General features: G+C 57.0%; 1 protein-coding gene across 1 annotated transcript in view; it reads left to right on the forward strand.

Annotated features, from left to right (window-relative positions):
- TMPRSS6 (transmembrane serine protease 6) overlaps positions 1-21,958 on the forward strand; it is a 41,458-nt gene extending 19,500 nt beyond the window's left edge. Inside the window, exons 8-18 of the mRNA XM_057741368.1 lie at positions 323-459; positions 1,773-1,885; positions 2,171-2,280; positions 10,372-10,517; positions 10,868-10,966; positions 11,913-12,026; positions 13,953-14,069; positions 14,418-14,586; positions 15,936-16,207; positions 17,930-18,066; positions 18,580-21,958. Coding sequence (XP_057597351.1) covers positions 323-459; positions 1,773-1,885; positions 2,171-2,280; positions 10,372-10,517; positions 10,868-10,966; positions 11,913-12,026; positions 13,953-14,069; positions 14,418-14,586; positions 15,936-16,207; positions 17,930-18,066; positions 18,580-18,738 — 1,573 coding nt within the window. The 3' untranslated portion in view covers positions 18,739-21,958. The remainder of the gene's footprint in view (positions 1-322; positions 460-1,772; positions 1,886-2,170; positions 2,281-10,371; positions 10,518-10,867; positions 10,967-11,912; positions 12,027-13,952; positions 14,070-14,417; positions 14,587-15,935; positions 16,208-17,929; positions 18,067-18,579) is intronic.
- Positions 21,959-22,011: the final 53 nt, after the last annotated feature.

Genomic DNA, 22,011 nt, shown 5'->3' on the forward strand with positions numbered 1-22,011 from the left:
GTCCCAGGGATTCTGAGGGGGGTGGAGGGATGCTGTGGGACTGCAGTCAGCAGTAACAGTCGAATTGTAAGCTCTAGAAGTCTGGGCAACCTCTTGGCCTCTCTCCTCTGAGGAGCTGGCCTGACTCTTACATGGCCTCCAGTCAGCCCCCTGGGCCAGAGAGGATCAGACACCTCCCTGAGGACACACAGCAGACTAGCCAAAGACCCAGATGTACGGGCTTGCAGCCCCTCCTCCTCTGCTTGTCTGGGAAACCTGCTGCCCTCCTGGAGGCCTATCCCAGGCCCCGCCCCCTCCTTGCCACCTTTCTCTGTCCCACCAGGGTCTATGGCTGCAGTCGCCAGGAGCCTGTGGTGGAGGTCCTGGCCTCGGGTGCCGTCATGGCGGTGGTCTGGAAGAAGGGTCTGCATAGCTACTCCGACCCCTTCGTGCTCTCTGTGCAGCCTGTGGCTTTCCAGGGTGAGGGCCAGGGGTCCCGAGGGGAGGGGGGGGAGGGGCACAGTGAACGAAGCAGGGCGTGCTCCCCTGGCTTGTCTCCACCTTCTTTGCTCTGCTTGGGGATGGGATACGGGAGGGAAGGTTCTGGAAGCGCCTCTGCTCTCCAACCTCACCCCCACCCCCTTTATCTCGCTCTATTCTCACTCCATTTCCCCCAACTTCTTCACCCCCTCCTCTGCCGCTCTCTCCCGCCCTCCCTCCCTCCCTCATTTCCCCCTCATCCTCTCTCCTGCCCTCTTTCTGACTCTCCTTCCCGAATTTACTGCCTGTCTTCCCTCCTCTGTCTGTCTGTCCTCCCCTGCCCCTCTTCCGTCTGCACCCACCCTGGCTGAGCCTGGAGGGTGGGATCCCCCAGACAGCCCTCTCACACCAAAGGTCAACCACACGGCATGGGGTGTTTAGGGATGGGGAATTCACAGCATTTCATGGGAAAGTGTCCCCCAGGCTGCGGCACTGAGTCTTCCCCGATCTCTTCCATTTCCCCATTCCCCCTCCTCCACCCCCTTTCTCAGGAAGAGCACGCCCCACTCTTCGCACCCGTTGGCTGGCTGTCCTGGGCTCGGTGGAAGGCAGGGTTACAAACAGGAGCTGCCTCCTCTTCCTGCCTCCGCTGTCAGTCTGCCTCTTCCCACCCACCGTCCCCTCCTTGTCCTAGTGTCCACCCCATTGGTCTCCTGGTTGTGGCCCAGGTCCACAGGTGACCTTCTGGGACTCCCTGGGGCTAAAGAGGTGCCAGAGCTGGCCCATTCTCACAGACGTCTCTGACAGCTCTACAGGGAGGGGAATGGGGGGCTTTAGGGACCCTGACTCCATCGCAGGTGGTGGGCTCGCGGGAGGCACACCTGCTCCCCATCCCTCCCCCTCTCACTGTGTGACCTCAGCCAAGTTCCTCCTCTTCCCCAAACCTCATCTTCGAGAAGGGGAACGATTCTCCCTTCCCAACCCCCATAACTGTGAGGCTGGAACAGCAGTGAACACATTAAGTAAACCGTCAAGTGCCACACAGCTGATGTCAGTAGCGAACATGTGTGGAGCACTTGCTACCTGCCATGTCTATTTAATCCGCTCAACTACCCTATGAGGTATGTACTGTTATTGTCCCCATTTCACAGACAAGGAAACTGAGGCCCAAGGTCACACATTCACACTAAGCCATTAGGCTCTACTGTTTAGTGGCAGTAGGGGAGGTAGGGTTCCAGCTGCCCCCCACCTGCTGGCAGGTGCAGCGGGGCAGGGTCAAAGCACCCTGTGTAACTTCTGTTCTTCGGGCCCAGCCTGCGAGGTGAACCTGACCCTGGAGGGCCGGCTGGAGCCGCAGGGTGTCCTCAGCACGCCGTACTTCCCCAGCTACTACTCGCCCAGCACCCACTGCTCCTGGCGCCTCACGGTGAGCCCACTTACCCTCTGCCCAGAGCACCCTATAGACCTCTGGGGATCCCAGCTGGGAGGGGAGCACAGCCCTGCTTCTGCTGAAGCACCCACAGGCTGAACTCTGGGTACCAATCCCTCCAGGGCGGGTGGGATGGTTCTGTTGGCCATGGCAATGCCTATTTGTTGAGTGACTGACAAACCTCAGCCCCAGCCGGCACCCTGTGTTGGCAGGCCTCAGAGGTGGGGCCACCAGCCCGGCCACAGCCCATGGGCCACCTGGTGACTAGCTCCTCTGTCCCAGGTGCCCTCCCTGGACTACGGCTTGGCCCTCTGGTTTGACGCCTATGCGCTGCGGAGGCAGAAATATGATATGCCGTGCACCCAGGGCCAGTGGACCATTCAGAACCGGAGGTACCCCACCCCAGAACCCCCTTCCTTTCCCCACAGGTAACTCCCCTTGGGAGCCCAAGTCTGGGACCTCAGAGGGTTATGATGGGAAGAGAGCAGAGATCAGGGCTGTTGCCTCACCCTTGACCCAGTCCTTGTCCCAGCCCCCAACCCGGGTCCCAGCTTCCCCTCCTGCCACCCAGAGGTCTCAGACACACATTTCTCATCAGCCACCTTGGATGCTGATCCTAGTTAGAGTCAAATGGTTTCATTTCCTTGGGTGCTGTCACCCCAGATCCTTAAATAGATGACGCAGAAGCACAGGGCTCAGCAGAGCTAGGGTGCCTTTCCCCAAACCCACCCGAGTGCAGCCGGAGGCACCTCTTCCCTTATCCTGCTCCTGGCCAACCTGACCACTTCTCAGGGCCACCCTGAATCACCCGTACCCCCTATGGGGCACCAGCCCTGGTATCCGTCCTGCCCTTGGCCCCCCTGGTGACAAAGTTCCTGAGGAAGAATTGAGTCTCTTGGGGAGGTGGGCAGGACACAGTGGGGCCAAGCCATCCTCTGGTCAGCGTGCCTGCAGTTTGATCGGTAGCATGATGTCTGGGAAATGCCCACTGGGGCTGGCACCCTGGGGGCCACTGATGGTCCTGACAGCCACAGAGGATTTGGGTGGGCAGGGAAGCAGGGAACAGAGTGTGTGGACCCGCTTTTCCTAGTCTAGGGAGAGAAGGCAAGAATTAGGGCATTCAAGGGAGGGGATATTTACAATGGGAGGGGCTCTGTATCTCAGTGTCGTACAGGAGCATCCCACAGAGGGAGAGAGGATGGTTCAGGCACAGGTGATGATAGGGTGGGGGTGGGGCAGGAGGGGAGTGGGAGGTGTGGAGGGGCACCAGAAGGACACCCTCCCGTGGCACCATTGTTGCAGGGCGGCAGAGGCTTTGGGAGAGGGAAGGGATCTCAGAGTAGCTTTGCAGAACTGGCGAGACCCCTCCCCAGCTAGGGTCCAAGGATGCTGAAAAGAAGATTCTACATCTAATAGCAGATTGGGCCTTTGCTCTCCCTTCCAACCCTGAGGTCCTAGGGGTCTAACAGAGCCTGGGATTCTAATATGCAAGGCTCTTTTTTTCTTGGTTTCACAGATTTTGAGTATGCATGATTCCAATACACTAAAATTGGAAAGTTCTAGGACTGTGGAATTCTTGGATTCTGGGGTTGGTGTCCACGTTCACCAATGCTTGTATTTTGCTCATCGGTTGGTCCTTTGGAAAAGTGTCAGCCAGACAAAGGGCACAGTCAATGCTCATTGACTCGTCATCATCCTTTCCAGGGAGTTTGCAATGTATCAGGGACCATGATTAAAAGGAAAAAGAAGCCATGCTGAGGGTGTGAGTTCAGGCCTGTGCTGTTTGGGGGTGATGGCAAGTGCTGTGACTCTGGCCCTGCACTGTTTGGAGAGCAGAAGGCATCTTGCCCCATGGGTCCCAGCACGTGGGTGGCATTTCTGGGCTTGGCTGCCTTGATCCTCCGTGGAGCTCCCCCAGGACCCCTCCCCACCTGCCTGGGGGCTACCCAGACTGAGGATGGCTGGGCTCAATCCCCGTGTCAGGAGCCTGCAGAGTGACCTTGAGAGTGGTCCTTGATTCACGGTTCTCCAAATGATGATAACAGCTTTTCCTGCCACCTTCTCAACCCCAGAGCTGAATCTGATATCTTGAAAAAGGGCTAGGAAGGGACAAGACGGCCTGGGTCTCATGCTCCCGCACTTGCCCCGACCCCTCATGGCTCTTCTGTTAGCCAGGAGCTGGGCCCTGGCACCAGGCGCCCCGTTCTACCTGCTTGGTGCTCAGCAGAGGGCATTCAGTTCACTGGCCAGACAGCCTGTGACGTCAGTGGTATCATCATTCCGTTTCCCAGAGAAGGGAACCAAGGCTCACTGGGAATAAGTGGTACCCAGATGGGTCCACAGTCAGGGCCCCTCTCCCAGGCCCGCCACCAGCCACAAACAGCAGGACACATGGTGGTCCACACCATGCTCCCCCTGGAGGGCCTTCTTCCTGCCTCCATGACGCAGCCATGAGGGTCAGGCAAATGTGTGGGCACTGGGTGCTACCCTTGGGTTTCAAGTGTGGACCACAGATGGGGAGAGCCTTCATCGGAAAGAATGATGCTGCGGTGGTGAAATTTCAGTCACTGTGACCGAGGCTACCAGGGTTGGAGGGGTCTCACCCTCCCCGCTGTCTCAAAGCACCATCAAGCTATAGAAAGTGGGCTGCGCTGACCATTGAGCCCTACCTTCACCCATTGTACAGGTGGGAAAACTGAGGACTAGGGAGGACTAAGGACTTGGCCTCTTGTCCTTGTCTTTTTGCCTTGAAGTGGTGATGAGGGACCAGGGAGCAGCTGAGCGGTGGGTGGGGTGGGGAGGGTGAGGCTTGACAGGGCCTGGCACTCCCGCTCCCTCTTCTCTCTTCCCAAGCCTCCCCCACCTCCTAGGAGGTTGAAGATGTGCTCCGAGGAGTCTGATTACCTGGTTCCTGCATGTACTCCTCGTCTGTAAAACGAGAGGGTTAGGCCAGCCCAGGGCCCCAGAGCCCCAACTTTTTGTTATTTACCAATCAGAAAAGTGTCTCCCAATAAGTCATGTCCATTAGTTCCTAATGAAATTTCATTCCAAGTTGGGCTAGAGAGGTGGAAAGAGCTCAGCTGTTGAGATGAGACACTGCAGGTTCAAATCCTGGCTCCTCTCCCTCTATTTGCCAAGCACTCACCCGTCTCAGCCTCAGGTAACTCATCTGAAAAATGGGCGTGAAGCAGACCCCCATCCAGGGAAGAGTAAATGAGATCGTGGGTGGAGGATGCTGGCTGCTGCAGGCCAGATAAAGCGCAGCTCCAGAAGGCACCAACTGGGAGTCCATAACTGGCTCCGGACTCTGCAGACCCGGAGCCTGGGTGCCATTTCCTTCACCCTCAGCACCCTGGTGAGGAAGTAGGGCCTGCACTGCCTCCTTCACAGACCGTGGAGGAGCTGAGGCACAGAGAGGCAAAGGCATTCACACAAAGTCACCCAGCTCGTAATTAGAGAAACCAGAGTTGAGCGAGGCAGTGTGGTCCAGAGCGTGTGGGGGAGTGAGTGCCCGTGTGTGCACATCCGTGCGTGTATGTGTGCTCACGTAAGTGCTCACACTTGTGCAGTCTTCTCGCAGAACCTCTGAGCAGCCATGCCAGCTGTTCCCTCCCGTGGCCTAGGCATCCCGACCAACCCACTGACATCCTGCTGAGGGGACAGACAGCTTCCGTGGCTCTCCTCTCGCCAGTTCCTAGAGCAGCCTAGGTAGAACCAGCTCTGTCTTCTCACACCTTTGTTAAGGGTCCATGGTCCCCCAGGAGAGACTCATGGCCCCCTGCTGCTGGGCTCCTGCCCGTGTCTGAGTGTGGAAGGGAAGGCAGAGGTGTACCTCCAGTCTGTAAGCACCGGACAAACCGTTTCCTCTAGTTCTGATCTTTTTTGATAACCATCAGCCTATATAGTTGCTGGGAAATTCTTTGAAAAAGCATTTGTTGGAAAATCTGCTTGTGTGGGTGGCAAAGACATGAGAGGTCTGGGCAAGGGTGTAGATTTCCAGGCACAGGATTTGTCGGGAGGGGGAGGCACAGTCCTGGGGCCCAGAATGGCCAATGATGAGGAGCAACAGAGGGTGCGTCGAGGGAGAGGGTGTCTCACCCCTCAGGTGCCAGCGTAGTGATGAGGAGAGGCTGGCCCGGGTTCCCTCCCCTGGTGGGGCATCCTTGAGCAGGTCACCTCACTCCTCTGAGCCCTTTCTGCCTTCCCCCCCACCTCCCTGTTCTCTACCCAGTTTCTCCCCGGCTGAGGCCTCATGCCCTTTGAGTGGCCTGGTGCGGGGGGCGGGAGCTGACCTCGTGAAATCCGGTCACCAGCTGCTGGGTTTCACAGAACCCACTCTGGCTGGGTGTCAGTGCAGCACAGGCTTCCCCCTTTCCGGGAACCTGCCTCCTGCCAGCTTCCTCCCCTGTGATGTCACTTTTCTTGTGATCAGCCCAACCATTTCCACTTCGCCGATGGGTACAGGCAGAGCCACTGGCTCCTTAGGCCTGCTGGAGCCCCTCAGGCCCAGACTGGCTATGGGGTGGCCCTTCCGCTCCCTTGCTCCCCTGGGCGGCCACAGAGACTCCTCAGGCACTGCAGGGTGCTGGTGATGAGGAAGGAGGAGCACCAGCTGCTGCCCTCGGTGAGCTCATAGCCCGACGACGACAGCAGCTGATTTTCAAAGAAATCATTTCTCACATATGCCATAAGACATCCTGCAAGGGAGCTCCCACCCCGTCTTATAGACGTGAAAATGGAAGCTCGCTGAGGTTGAGCCCAGTGCCCAGGGTCACACAGCGGGTTCCTGTGGCAAAGCCCAGCTTCAGCTCTGCAGCTTCAGGTCCAGCACTCTGGCTGCCAAGTGAGACACTGCTGTCCTCCTTTTTTGAGTGCTTGCCTTCTATGACTCTCTTTCCCATTTAACCTGTCTTTAGGGAAGGGGATGCCTGTGTGTGTGTATCCATCCATCCATTCATCCATCCATCAATACACCAAACCACCCTTCCTTCCTTCTATCCATCTATCCATCAATCCACCCACCCACCCACACTTCCTTCTTCCCATCTACCCACCCTTCTATCCATCCACCATCCAATCTTTCTTGAACTCCTCCCTGTGTGGAGCTGTTGACATGAAAGGTTGACCAGATCCCTGCTTACTGTCTGGGCGAGGCAAGAAGGAAAATACCCCAAATCCAGGAAAGTGAGAAAGCAAGGCAAGCCCCAGTGCAAAAATGTGCCTTCAGACCTCCAGCACTTTGCAGCTGAGGTGAGAGGTGGGCTCCACAGCCTTCAAACTTCTGGTGCTCCTTGGAGAGCGTTTGTGGGGAGGGGGCAGCATTTGGTGGATGGGGAGGGATTGGAGAGCCAGAGGATGCAAACCCTCTCCCAGAAGGCACTGTGGCAAGAACCAGAAACGAAGAGGTGCAAAAGGGCCAGGGCAGTGCGTAGTTCTATGAAGCAGGCTGCAGGCGGGAGAGGGAGGGAGGGAGGGACCGGATTAGCTGGGCCATACGTGCCCTGCCTAAATTGGGCGGCCTGTAATTACTTCCAGCCAGTGGTTCTGGGGCTTATTTTTCAGAAGCAAGAATCTAGACTGTTATGTGAAATTAGCTGGCACCTACATTTGAAAAAAAAAGTTTTTAGCATTGCCTAGGCTCAGTAGATCATCTTTGGGTTGAGTGATTCAGCCTGAGTCGCCAGATTACAGCCTCTACCTTGAATTCTTCTCTGGCTCCTACTAAGGAAGAGCCTTGCCCCAGGAATTCTGCCACCCCCTGTCTGCCCCAGGCCTCCAGGGTGAGAACCAAATGCTGCTCAGGCTGGGCAGGTTCTTGAGTACCAGTCTGAGCCACACAGACTGATCCTGGAATTCTCTCTCGGATGCCAGGAGAGAAATGTCCTATCAGCAGACGCTGGTGCCTTAGAGACTCTGGCCAAGGCTTAAGGTGACCATGCAACCCTCAGATTCTTATAAACTGAAGCGTTCCACTTCCTTCCAACCAAGCTCTAGTTTCTTCCCTGTCTCTCCACAGTCTCCTGTGACCATCTGGGGACAGTGCCCCAGGCCCCCCGAACCTTAAGATGTTCAGGAATGCACCTGATTCCTCATTTCCCCCTACCCAGTATTTCCCAGCCCCCAGGGCAATTCTCTAGGGACAGTAAAATGCTAAAATAGTATAGGATTTGTTTATATACTTTAAAAACAAACAAACGACAAATCCCCTTGTTTTAAGTTTTAGGAGGCGAAGGACCGGGCTTGTTAGGGGCGCCCCCTGGTGGCACCTCATCCCCCTCTGGTCCCCTTGGACTACAGAGCAGTGGTTCTCAACATTTTCCACCTCAGAACCCCTCTGTGCTCTTTAAAATTACTGAGCACCCCAGAGAGTTTTATGCCTTGTATAAAAACCATATTTGTAATCTATATTTACAGTATTAGAAATGAAAACTGAGAACATTTACAAATATTTATCAATTCATTTAAAATAGTAAACCCATTACATTCTAACATAAAGAACATATTTTATGAACAATTAATTCTATTTTCGAAAACTAAAAACATTTGGTGAGGAAAAATGTCATTGTTTTGCTTTTCTGCAACTGTCTTTAATAACTGGATTAATAGACCATGACTGAAACCGCACACCTGCTTCCACAGCCAATGGGTTACTGTATCACACATCACATAGTCTCTGAAAAATTCTACTCTATCCTTGTGGGAGAATGAGAGTGAAAAAGGCAAATGATACCTGAGAAATTATTATAAAAATAATTATATAATTAATTTTATTAATTATTATTAAAATCATATATTATAAAATTATTATAAAAATAATTTTTCTTTGGACCCCCCCTCCAGAGGTCCCCAGACCACATTTTGAGAACTGCTTATTGGTATGGGAGCAAAATATGGTCACTGTGGCCAGACAGTATGGGAAGGCTATACCTCAGGCCAGGTCTGAAGGGGGCCATGGGGAACGTGAGGGCTCAGCCCCTGGAGTTTGTGTGGCAGAGAGGGTCAGGGTGCCCACCTCCCCACAGAGCAGGCCGAGTGGGGCCTCCTGTGTCCTGAGGAGGCTGGATTCTGGCCCAGTTCGGCACTTCCCTTCCTGAGCCTCATCTGGAAAGCCAGATGAGAACAATTCCTCCTCAAAGGGTGGAGTTGCTGTGACCTCAGAATCCCCATGCAATAAGGCCTCCAACTGTTATTGAACTATTAAGTGCTTGCCATGTTCTAGAAGTCCTGAGGAAGCCTCTGGCCCCTGGGAATTAGGGGATCTGCTGCCTCTGTTGTGGGATGTTCCCATCATGCTTTGGAGAACTCCCCCTTGCTCTCAACTTCCTCCTACCTTTTCTGCTGGGGGCATTTTCACCTCTCCCGGCAGACCTTTCCACCCGTGTTCTGGGCATTTCCCTCATCTGTATAGGCATCCCGGTTTGCTCTGTGAGGATACTTCCTTCTCTGTGGGGGCCATTTCTATGAGCTGATGGCTCTGATCCATCTTTTCTGTGGGGGTGTCCCTCCTGGAAAGGCAGGGAACCCCAGGCTTCTCTCTGGGGAGGGTCCCATCGCTCGGGGGGTGGGGGTGGGGGGCGGAATGCGGCTGCACCTGCTCTGTGAAAGCGTGGCCTCTTGCTGTGTAAGGCGAGCTGTGACCAGGCACTGTGTGGGATAAGCCCCCTGTGCCCCCACCCCGGAGATGGGAGGATTCCTACTTGCTCTCTGGGGAGAACTCCGCCTGTCTGTGGAGCTCTCCCACCTGCTCTGCGGGAACAAGAGCATCATCGGTGGGGGTGGGGGTCCAGCAGGGATGTGAGTGTGCTCTGCAGTTGGGGGATGGTCCCACCCGGGTGTGGCTACGCACGGAGAGGGAGCTGCCCATCAGCACGGCACTGCTGGTCCTGGGAGCGGGGCTGGTGCCTCCCTCATGCCCAGAGGGTCACAGGGAAGCCACCAGGGCGGCGGAGGCGTCTCAGTGGCAGGGAAAGGCCTGAATGGGGAGCGAGGCTGCCTTCTCAGCCCACACCGAGCACAGGAGGAACTTCCCTTCCTGTCTGTGGAGGGTACACAAGTCAAGGACTATTGCTTCCACGGACACAGTGGAGATTTTTGTCAGATGTCAGATCAACAGAGATGATAATTTCCCTTATTTTACAAAGGAGGAAAGTGAGGCTCAGAGAAGGACTCTGACTTGCTCTGACTCTTGCAGCTCCTGGGTGACTGGAACTAGAATCCAGACGTTAAATGTTATCCTGCAGGCAATGGGGAACCATGGAAGGTTTTCGAGCGGGGAAGTGACATAGCCAGGCTTCTTTTCAAATGACTCTGGGGGCGAGCGGTCACCCAAGGGAGACATCAAGGCAGAGGAGGTGGGGGTGGGGTGCAGCTCCCCCTTCCTCTCTGACTGCCCTATCCTTGCCCTGTCTGTGCACGGGGACCCAGGCTGTCCCTTCCCTTGAACCAGCCCGTGTGGCCCTGAGTCTGTATCTGGTCGCCCCCAGACTGTGTGGCCTGCGCACCCTGCAGCCCTACGCTGAGAGGATCCCCGTAGTGGCCACTGCCGGCATCACCATCAACTTCACATCCCAGATCTCCCTCACGGGGCCCGGCGTGCAGGTGCACTACAGCTTGTACAACCAGTCAGATCGTGAGTATGGGCAGGCTGGGGAGTGGGGGGACCCTCAAAGCCCCCACAGCTTCTCTCTGCCTCTTTGCTGTCCCTGGAAGCACCAAGAGGCTGGTCAAAAGGAGTGTGTGCACGTGTGAACAAACACATGCGGCTTTGCGTGTGCCCGCATGTGCAAGGCGGTCATACGTGTTCATGAGGTATATACACTTATACATCCCCGAGTGTGTGCTGCCTGCATGTGCCCGGATATGTATGTCCACATGGACCGTGTACACAGGCACGTGGGTACACATATGAGCACACAGGTGCCTCGTGTCTGCACTTGTTTTCACGATGATGTGTGTCCTAATGGCTCCTTCCCTGTCCAGCCTGCCCTGGAGAGTTCCTCTGCTCTGTGAATGGACTCTGTGTGCCGGCCTGTGACGGGGTCAAGGACTGCCCCAACGGCCTGGATGAGAGAAACTGTGGTGAGCAGCCCGCCGGCCCCATCCCTCCTCTTTCCTCACCTCTGTGCTGGACTGAGCTCACCCTTTCGAGACCCCCTCGCATGGGCAGCTCCCATTAGCAGCATCCAGGAAGTAGGGCTCCCTCGCTGTGCTGAGATGGCAAGGTGGAAGCAGAGGGTCGGAAAGTGGCCTCTCCAGGGCCACCCTATAGGGCAGTGGTAGGGACAAGCTGGGACCCAGGTGTCCTGACTCCCAGCTCAGGGCTTCTCCCCACCAGGCCATCATCCCTAGCCTTTTGCCCGGCCAACTGTCCAAGAAGGAACAGAGCAGATGAGGGAGAGTAGGACCGGGCAGGGTCGGGCAGACCCACGGTGGCCAAGAGGAGGATCCTTTATCTGCCTCCTTTGAGTGGGGTCCTCCACTGTCGGGGTTCAGACTGGAGCTGCCAACTCTTCCTGGGGTTGTGCTCACCATGGCCCAGCCCTGCAGAAGGGGCTCAGGGTCCTGGTGGTCCCCAAGCCTGGGCTCTCTCGGATTAATACCTCTGCTTCTGAATCCTGGCTTCTGGCCCCCAGAGTCACCATCAGGGCAGCATGTTCCAGTCTGATCTCCCCAGATCACCGGCATCCTGTCAAAGTTTTACATACGTGGGGAGAGAAACAGGAGGGAAGCGAGATGTGCCTGTCTTTGGGCTGATCTTGCTTTCATGCTGTGGAAGGTGCCTCCTATTTGGAACCAGAACATCTGGCTTCAAGTTCTGGCTCAGTGAGGTGACCTCGGACAAGTCACTTCATTTCTGTTTCCACCAATGAAATGGAGTATCTCCCGGGGCTGCTGTGAAACTCGGCCTGAGAAAGAGATTTGCGATCATGACTTGCGCTACAATACACAGTCTACCGGCAACGCAAAGTCCCATCCTGGGACCTCTGGCTTCCTCCCACCGGTCCCTTCCTGTGTCCTCACACAGTTTGCAGAGCCATGTTCCAGTGCCAAGAGGACAGCACGTGCATCTCACTGTCCAGGGTCTGTGACCGGCAGCCTGATTGTCTCAATGGGAGTGACGAAGAGCAGTGCCAGGAAGGTAGGGCAGGGTATGACCAGGTATCTAGAGGGAAACCAAAGAATGGGCTTGGCCAGACAGCCCAGCCCTTCTGCATGCTCCTTCTGCAAAGGTTTCTGTCTTCTTGTCCAAATACTTACCAACCCATCTATAAGTATGCCTATATGTCTGTCCATCCACACACCCATCCATCCATCCATCCATCCATCCATCCATCCACCCATTCATCCATCCACCCATCCGTCCATCCACACATCCATTTATCCATCCATCCATCATCGATTCATCTGTCTTCTGGTCTCTCCAGCCACCTTGTCTGTCCACTGACTCATGCATCCATCTCATTCATTCATGCATAAGCCTGTCCATCCACCTATCTCCCTATCCACTAAGCCATCAATCTACTCATTTATTGGTTTACCCAACTTCCTGTCTGTATGTCCATTGTTCCATCCTTTATCCATGCCTCCACGAAGGCATGTATGCATCCATCCATCCAATGGTCTCTCTACCTGTTTGTCCTTTGGTCCTTACATCCACTCATTTATCCATCCAAATAGCTGCTTGTCAGTCTTCTTACCAGACATCAAGCCACCCATTTGTAGGTCTGCCCAATCTTCCATCTGAGTCTCCAGTGTTTTATCTATCTGTCCGTCCACCTATCCATCCCTACGACCAACAAGCCTTCACTCATAGACTACTCAGTGATATGCAAGGCAGAGTGAGGAAAAGGGAATAAAAGACACCAGAGAAGTGGTCCCTGCCCTCTGAGGATTATCTGATAGCAGAAAAAAAATATGATGGGTGACTCTCTCTGACCCAAAGCCTTCCGGACATCATGTCCATAGGAAGATTGGAGGCCGAGGAGGAGATCAGGCTGGGAAAGCTTCCTAGAGGAGGTAGGCTTTGAACTGGGCCTTGAAGAGAGGTAAAATTTAAGTAGAGGAGGAAAGGAGACCAGTCGAAGACTGGTGGAGCAGAAAGCTCTTCACAGTGAAGGCAGTGAAGAGCCAGGTGGGACAGGGCCTGGAGGGCTGCCAGGCTAAGAGGGGAGCTTTAGTCTCATGGGAAAGGCATAGCCCTGCTCTTGGGAGCTTCACTCATCTGAAAGTGGAGGCACAGTTCTGCCTTCAGGTACCACACCTATGGGGAGGCATGACCCCGGGTCAGGAGCCCCAGTCTGAGGGGAGAGATATCACCTTCTCTCTTTTTTTTTTTTCCAGCTCTTTATTGGAGTATAATTGCTTTACACTGTTGTGCCAGTTTCTGCTGTACAACAAAGTGAATCAGCTGTATTTATACATATATCCCCATATCCCCTCCCTCTTGAGCCTCCCTCCCACCCTCCCTAACCCAGCCCTCTAGGTCATCACCAATCATCAACTTGATGTCCCTGTGTTATGCAGCAGCTTCCCACTAGCTATCTATTTTACGTTTGGTAGTGTATATATGTCAATGCTACTCTCTCACTTTGTCCCAGCTTCCCCTTCCCCCTCCGTGTCCTCAAGTCTGTTTTCGACTTCTGCGTCTTTATTCTTGTCCTGCCACTGGGTTCATCAGTACTGTTTTTTCAGATTCCATATATATGCATTAGCATATGATATTTGTTTTTCTCCTTCTGGCTTACTTCACTCTGTATGACAGACTCTAGGTCCATCCACCCCACTAGAAATAACTCAATTTCATTCCTTTTTATGGCTGAGTAATATTCCATTGTATATATGTGCCACATCTTCTTCATCCATTCACATCCCCTTCTCTTTACAGACCAGTGTGAGGGGAGAGGGGTGGGGAGGGGATATGACCTGCCTTGAGGGGACCCTAAAGGAGCCTTAGCGGACCCTGTAGTGTGGTCAGGAGGCTCCATCTTCCCTGGGCCTTGTTTTGGAGGCTCCTTCAGGCTGAGGGACCCACCCTCTGCGCCCTTCCCCCACCCCCCTATCCCAGGGGTGCCTTGTGGGACCTTCACCTTCCAGTGTGAGGACCGCAGCTGCGTGAAGAAGCCCAACCCGCAGTGTGATGGTCACCCTGACTGCAAGGACGGCTCGGACGAGCAGCACTGTGGTGAGACCGCCTGCCTGCCAGGCTGGGGGCTTCAAAAGGCTAGGATGGGCAGGACACCCCTCCACCTGCTGGGCCCTTGAGTGTGGGAGGGAGGGAGGTGTCCACCCTGGGGAGCTGGAGGGAGAGCTCACCATCTGTCCATCTGTCTCTTTCTACCCCGCCTCTGCCCCCTTGTGTGGGTCCTGCCCGCCTCCCTCACTCCCTTGCCCTTTCATCCTTTCTCCATCCCCCTCTCTGTCCTTCCTCTCCTCCTCCTCCATGCCTGCCCCTTCTCTGGCTCTCTATGTCTGTTTCTCACTGGTTCTCTCCTGCCCCTCCTCCGCTGTCCACCCCTCCCCCACACCCCAGACTGTGGCCTCCAGGGCCCCTCCGGCCGCATCGTGGGCGGGGCCGTGTCCTCAGAGGGTGAGTGGCCGTGGCAGGCCAGCCTCCAGGTTCGGGGCCGACACATCTGCGGGGGGGCCCTCATCGCCGACCGCTGGGTGATCACAGCTGCCCACTGCTTCCAGGAGGACAGGTGAGGGAGGCGACACCGGGACATAAGCCGCAAAAGGTGGGGGAGGGAAGGCCGTGGCAGGGAGGTACAGTGTGTCTGAGATCGACGCAGACAGAGGGGAGGGAGGCGGCAAGCCCCTCAGGCTGACTGTTTGGACACTTGGGTTCAGCTCTGCCTTCACCACGAACAGACTCTGTGCCCCTGCAGAGGTTGCTCAACCTCTCTGTGCTCTACTTTTGGTAACTTGCTCTCAGCTGGACCAGTGATTCGTTCATTTACTCATTCCTCCATTCAGCGGTATTTGTTGTGTTCCTCCTATGTGCCGGGGCCGTGCTAGACAATGGGGTACAGAAGAGAACAGAACTCCTCCAGGCGTGTCTGCCTGTGACCTGGGGTGGGCGGGGCGGGGCGGAGAAGCCCACAGGAAGGGACAGCTCACCCCACTCCGCAGACATCTGCCCCGTCTCTGTGGTGAGCTGACAGTGCCCCCTCCCCACCTCCAGCCTGATGTCCGGTGCCCCAGACCCACCCCCAGCACGGCCAGCCCTGGACTCTCTCCCCATGCCTCCTTCTCTGTCCTGGGTCTACACAGTCCGAGCCAAAGGCCTGGAGCCACCAGGGAACCCCTCCCCCTCCCCTCACACTCAGAGCCAGGCAGCAAGCCCTCTCAGTGGTCCAGACGAATCTTCAGCCACGGCCCAGCTACGCTGCCACCATCACCCCTGGGTCGCCCTGGCAGCCCAGAGCCCAGCCCCTTTTTGCATCCTCTGCTGGGTGCCAATCTGGGTGCAGTCTGACTGCCCAGCTTCTTTCACTCCACCCCTGGCTCCCCACTGCCTACAAGGTAGAGAAAGACCTGGATGCTGACCTGGCCTCCAGGGGCCTGCACAGCCCAGTCTCTGCCGATTCTTTCACACTAAACTCCCACACTTAACTCCCGCCCCTTCCTCCTGAGGACCAGTAAGATTCAGGGGGCTCCCAGCTGCCCCATCTATAAAATGCACAGAAAAAAAAAAAGAGAAATAATCTGCCGGTGTCCGGCACTGTGCTAATTTTTTTTTACATATGCAGTCTTATTGAATTCCCCCAGGAATATATAAGTAGATGATGCTATTCCCATTTCGCAGATGGGGTGACTGAGGCCAAGAAAGGTGAACACATATCTCGGGAGGGATGACGCTGGGGCTGGAACCCAGGCAGGTGGGCTCCAGGGCCAACACTGAACACAGTACCACCAGCTGCCTGGCCTTCCAGAGCAGGGCGGGGATGGGCGTGGAGGCTGGTGTCCCAGGTGGGGAAGCTGGCTATCCTAGGATCTGGGATGGGATGGGGGAACTGGCCGCTGAGCGAGTCCCCCTCCCCGCCCCCAGCATGGCCTCCCCGGCGCTGTGGACCGTGTTCCTGGGCAAAGTGTGGCAGAGCTCGCGCTGGCCAGGCGAGGTATCCTTCAAGGTTAGCCGCCTGCTCCTGCACCCGTACCACGAGGAGGACAGCCACGACTACGACGTGGCCCTGCTGCAGCTCGACCACCCCGTGGTGCGCTCGACAACTGTGCATCCCGTCTGCCTGCCCGCGCGCTCCCACTTCTTTGAGCCGGGCCTGCACTGCTGGATCACGGGCTGGGGCGCCCTGCGTGAGGGTGGTGAGCAGGACGGCGGGCAGGGGAAGTGGGATGGGTCCGCTTCACGCAGCTTCTGAGCCTGGAGGGGAACGGGCAAGGGGCCCTGGGGCTCCACTCCCAAGGCCCTCTAGTCCTGGGATTAAATTGGGCTGGATATCACAGAAAAAAAACAACCTTTTACTATAGCCGTGGCCCCTTGCCCCTCCAGCCCTTCCCTTCCTTCCAGAAGGGCATTTAAGGAGAACCAAGGTCATGGGAGGCCATTGCGGGATGTGTGTGGAGTGATGGAGCAGGCCAGGGACCCCACAGCCCATGGGCAAGCTCCAACCCTCTGCTCCTTGGCCAGCGGTGGGTGGAGGGGTATGTGTCTGAGCTGGGGGGAGGCTTTTAATTATTAATACTTACTACATCGAGGTTAGATTTTAGGGGAACATGATTTCATTTAATCCATCCAATAACCCTAGCTATTGGTTATCATGGACCCCATCTTAAGGATGGGGAAACTGAGGCTCAGAGACATTTAGCAGTGACTCAGAGTCACACAGTCAGAGAGGGCTGGAGCAGAGACTAGAACCCAGGACTATCTGACCCCAGAGCCCCTGCTGTTCCAGCTACTGCCTCTCGGAAACATGAGTTTCTCCCCTTCCCTCCTACACATCCCTAGAGGCCACCCCTCAGCTCTGTGTACAACTACAGCCATGCCATGCACCCTTCGTGGTGGTGGCTTCAAAAATGTGTACCGCGCTTTACGATCTGGAGGTGGGCAGGATTGAGGGATCATCTGAAGATGGAGAAACGGAGGCTCAGGTGAAACATGACATGTCCAAGAAGATGATGGAGAATAGTGTAAAACAAGGATTGGTCCCCTTGCTCATTCATTCATTCATTCAATGACACATTTATGAGCACCTGCTCTATGCCAGGCAACGAGTTGGACAAAGGGAATATAAAGACGAACAGGAAACATTCTTGGGGGAGACAGTGCTAAGAGCTGACATGGATGAGGAGGTACGGGTGTCAGTGGCAGCCCAGAGGAGGCTTGGAGAGTGGGTCAGCAGTGTCCCAGCAAAGGGGAAAGGCGTTTCTGGTAAGAACACGGTTGGCAACCCAGGGAGCCCTGGGAACACCCAGCACCAGAGGGGAGCCGGCAGCAGGAGGGTCTGGGTGAGGATCTTGAGGCCAGAGTCCTCCTCCTGACCTACACGGAGCCTCAGGGCTTCAAGAAAAACACCGATGTCTGGGCCCCACCCCAGCTGAACAAACCAGATCTTCCAGTGGGACTAGGCACAGCGTATACGGAAGCTCCCGGGGTTGGGGGTGGGGAGTCCTAACACGCAGCCTTCCTGGAGAAGGGCCGGCTGGATGGTGGGGAGATGCTGATGAGTTTTGGTGGGCGGGGTGGAGGGGTGAGATGTGTGCTCTGGAGAAATCCCCCAGGGCTATCCCGGAGCGGAGGGGAGGGGCCAAGAGGCCTCAAGCAGGAGGAGGGGGCGGGGGAGAACCCGAGGAGGATGCTAGCCCAGACAGGCCCTGGGTGGGGTGGGAGTGGGGTCTGCCGCCACACGCCACACTCGGAGCAGGAGCGAGAACAGAGTAATGGTGAGGTGGAGGGCGGGGAAGGGGGCGTGGGCAGAGCAGGGGTGAGCAAGGGGCCTCCTGAGACGCAAGAGGGGTAGCGAAGGAAGAGGAGGGGCCCCGGGCACCACGGATCTTCTTACCTCTGCCCTCCACCCCACCGGGCAGGCCCCACCAGCAACGGTCTGCAGAAGGTGGACGTGCAGCTGATCCTGCAGGACCTGTGCAGCGAGGCCTACCGCTACCAGGTGACCCCCCGCATGTTGTGTGCCGGCTACAGCCGGGGCAAGAAGGATGCCTGCCAGGTAACTGCCTCGGGGTGGGCCAGAGGGGGGCCAGACGGCGCTGTTCACATCACCCAGGGCCTGGTCCCCCGTTCACAGCAGGCTGCTGCAGCCTCATGCCAAGGTGGGCTCGGCTGTCCCCACTTTATGGATGAGGAAACTGAGGCTTGGGAGGTTGAGAGACTTGCTCCAGGTTGAAGGCCCCAGACCTGAGGAGGCGGGTCTGAGACTCAAGCCCAGCTCTGCTCCTTGCCCTCCACGAGGCACTTTGCCCAAGTGACCCAGCGGAGAGGACTAGTCGGAGCCCACAGAAAGCAGGCAGAGCTGGGCAGGGGACACACAACCACGCTTCCACGATAGCCAGGCCCCACTGGAGGCCAGGCTGGGCTAGCTTGCGCTCCCTCTATTTATCGGAGGCTTCCAAAGGGGATGTGACTTTCTTGCTGTCACTTAGAACATCCCCAGAAGTTGGGACCCTCGCCTGGAAGGGGATGCCTTTACCCTGACACGGCCCTGTCTCTCCCTCACTTACAGGGTGACTCGGGCGGCCCGCTGGTGTGCAAGGAACCTAGTGGCCGCTGGTTCCTGGCGGGGCTGGTCAGCTGGGGTCTGGGCTGTGGCCGGCCCAACTATTTTGGCGTCTACACCCGCATCACAGGTGTGATTGGCTGGATCCAACAGGTGCTGACCTGAGGAGCTGCCCTCCTGCAGAGCAGGGGCCCACCTCTTGGACTCAGAGAGCCCAGGGCACCCACCAGGCAGGGGAGCAAGTGTTCTGAGGGTGGCAGGGCCCCGAGGGGACAGGAGGTGGTGTCTCTCCTGTTGCCCAACCTGTTGCCTGATATCTGCCCCAGTGAGGACACAAGGAGGGAGAAGGGCCATCAGCTGGTGGTCCAGACTTCCCCCGAGGGCCTGGGATGGTCACCAGGCCCAGCTGGGGGGTTTGCATCCAGCCCGTCCCCTCCTGATTCTCTCTTCTCCCTCCCCCTCCTCTGCTGCTGACTTTGGGGGGGAGGAGTTGAGTAGCGATCACGTGGCTGCCGGGTCCCACCCCCCCGCCCCCGCCCCCGCCCCCACGCAGAGGCTGCTGGGACAGCATCCTCTCCAGACAACAGATTCCAGCCTTTGAAGCCCTCGGCCTAACTTGAGGGGTGGGGGAGGAAGGTGCCCCCACAGGAAGGGCCCTCAGAGCCCTGGAGACAGCCAAGTGGGCCAGCTGCCACTGCAAGCCAAAGGGTGCGGAGCCCTGGGTCCAGGGTCCTCCCACCCCTACCTGTCTCCCGGGCCTTCACTGCCCATTCTCACCTGGAGGTGAGCTCAGCTGCCCTGTGGAATAAAGCTGTCTGACCCCAGGTCCTGCTCTGGGGATTGAATGGGGCCCCGGGCACCCATCTCATGCCCTTGACTGAACAGACCCTGCTATCTGCTCAGCTTCTTGGCTAAGTGTCCAGAAGGCCAAGGTGGGGTCAGTGGGGGCAGGGGTGGCCTCTAGGGCAGCCGCCTGGGTCCCGGGGGCAACCCCAGGAAGGCAATGGTTTGGTGCCCCTCAGGTCAGCGTGCCAGCTGGGACAAGCGATGTGCTCCTTTTGGAAGCTTGGAAGGAAACTGAGGGGCAGAGTCTCAAGATCACACCAGGGAGGGGTCAGGAGTCATGGAAGCCCTGTCTCCTGATTCGCAGGCTACCACTTCCATTCCATCATGACACTGCCTTTGCATGCTGAGTCATTTATTCAGCAAGCATCTCACAGGCTCCTACCATGTGCCAAGTGCTGTGATGGGGTCCCAGAGCGGCACAGAACTTGGCTCCTGATCCAGGAGGCATGGGGATGATGATCCAGTGTGATGGGGCTTCGGGGTAGCCTGTAACTCGGGAAGTCAGGGAAGGCTGCCTGGAGGAGCTGGGGTTCAAAGGTGGCCAGGGTGAGGAAGAGGATTCCAGGCCGGGGAACAGCATGTGCAAAAGCAGAGTCCCCAGAGTCAATGCCCCTTAAGGGACACTAAGTTGTTTTTAGCTGCGGGGGTGGGGGGTGGGGGGGGCGGGGCACTGAAAAGGAATTCGTGGGGAGGGGCAAACTGAGATTAGATGGCAAAGAGCTTGGAGCTGAACTAAGGACTTGACCCTGGGTGCTCAGGGGAGCCATGGAAGGCTCTAGAGCAGGGAAGTGACACGTGAGTGGATGAACATTTTAGAACCACCACTGGCACCACCGTAAAGGAAGTGGGAGGCAGGGAGGCCAGGGAGGCGCCCACTGCAGAACTTCAGGGAGAAGCGGATGGGGCTTGGTCGGAGCAGGGCGGTGCGAATGGACACGGGGTTGAAGAACCTTCATCGTTCTCCAGGTGCCTCAGTGGATGGGGTGAGGTGAGGGAGGAGTCACTCACCCAGGACCACTCCCACCTGGGGCACCTGGGGAGGGAAAGGCTCTGGGAAGGTGTCATGAACTTGGGGTGCCTCTGGGAGGGAGATGTCCAGGAGCATGTGGAGCTTGAGAAAGAGGTTTGGAGGAGGGATTTCAGAGCCACCGTCCGCGGGAAGGTGGTCCAGGGAAGACCAAGGAGGTAGGGGAGACACACACTGCAGACGAGGGGTCCAGAATAGGAGTCTGAGGGGCGTGGCCAGAGGCTGGAGGGGACCTGAGGGGGGTGGAGTCTTAGCAGCCAAGGCTGTGGCCTGAGTGGGAGGGGCTCGGGAGGGCCGCAGGGCCCGGCCCTGGTGGAGATGAGGAAGAAGGAGGGGTGTCAAGTGTGGACAAGTCTTTCTTGGAGCCTAGCCAGGAGGAGAAGGAAGCGGGGCACCTCGGAAGGGCCTGGTCTCCAGAGGGTTTACAAAGGTGGACAGGGAGTGGCCATCGCATCTGTGTGTGGAGAGCCCTTGGCCTTGCGGGGTCCCGCCTGTGGAGATGGAGCAGGTGGTGCAGACGCTGTGGGGGGGACAGCTTTGGGTGGGGGCAGCACTCCCCCCAGGTGGTCTCTCAGGGATCTCAGAGGGGGAGCAGAACGCGGCAGGAGGCTGCTTTGCTAGAATGCAAATTCATGGCCTTACCCCAGTCTTAAGTAGTTGGAGTTGGGGGGAGGGGATAATCTGTTCTTTTCACAAGGCTCCTGGTGACTCTTTTGCAAGCAAAGCTGGACACAAAAAGTGAGGTCAACTTCCGAGAGCCCCAGGGAAAGTGGTGAGGTCCCCCCAGACTGCTGAGTGGCTGGGGAGGGCCTCTGCCTAGGGGATCCCTGCGTTGTAGAGATGTTCCACCCCCCCCACAGTGCTAAGTTCCTGAGGGGGGGTAAGGGGGACCAGCAAGGTGAAGGAACTGGCCAAGTGGGGTGGGGGTGGGGTCCTGTTGGACTCTGAGAGAAGATGGAGGGGAGCCTGGGGGGGGGGCGGTATTTCCTAGGACTTGGGGCAAAGGGTGGAGGTGACCAGAAGGTACCACAGCAGGAAGCAGAAGGGGCATCCTGGCGGTGAGGATGGAGCAGAGGTGGCATCCTGGCGGTGAGGATGGAGCAGAGGTGGCAGGGTGAAGCCAGCATGTGAATGGTGAGGTGAGGCTGGGAAGTGGAGGGCAGGGAGCCAGGCTTAGGACCTGGTATTCTGATTCCCAGAAGACCCATCCCCTACCCCTCAGCACCCCAGCTGATCTAGGTCTGCCTGGAGGCCGGGAAGAGACCTGTGTGACTCCAGGGGGCGGGGCCTTAGAAGTCACCTGGTCCAACCCCTCACTTTGTTGATGAGGAAACTGAGGTCCAGAGAGGGGCAGGTACTTTCCAGAGTTCACCCAGCAGGGCAGCGTTGGTACCCTCGGTGTCTGGCCACGGGACAGAGCACCCAGCCGTGACTCCTGCCCCCAGCACACATGGCAGAGTGACCACAGGGCAGGGTCCCTGGGCTCATCACCCTTGGGTTGTCTACCCCACCTTAAGTTTAGCCCCTGTCCCCAGACATGGCCCTGAGAAAGAGAGGGACACAGC

Source organism: Hippopotamus amphibius, chromosome 7, assembly GCF_030028045.1.
Source record: "Hippopotamus amphibius kiboko isolate mHipAmp2 chromosome 7, mHipAmp2.hap2, whole genome shotgun sequence".
Classification (NCBI taxonomy): domain Eukaryota; kingdom Metazoa; phylum Chordata; class Mammalia; order Artiodactyla; family Hippopotamidae; genus Hippopotamus; species Hippopotamus amphibius.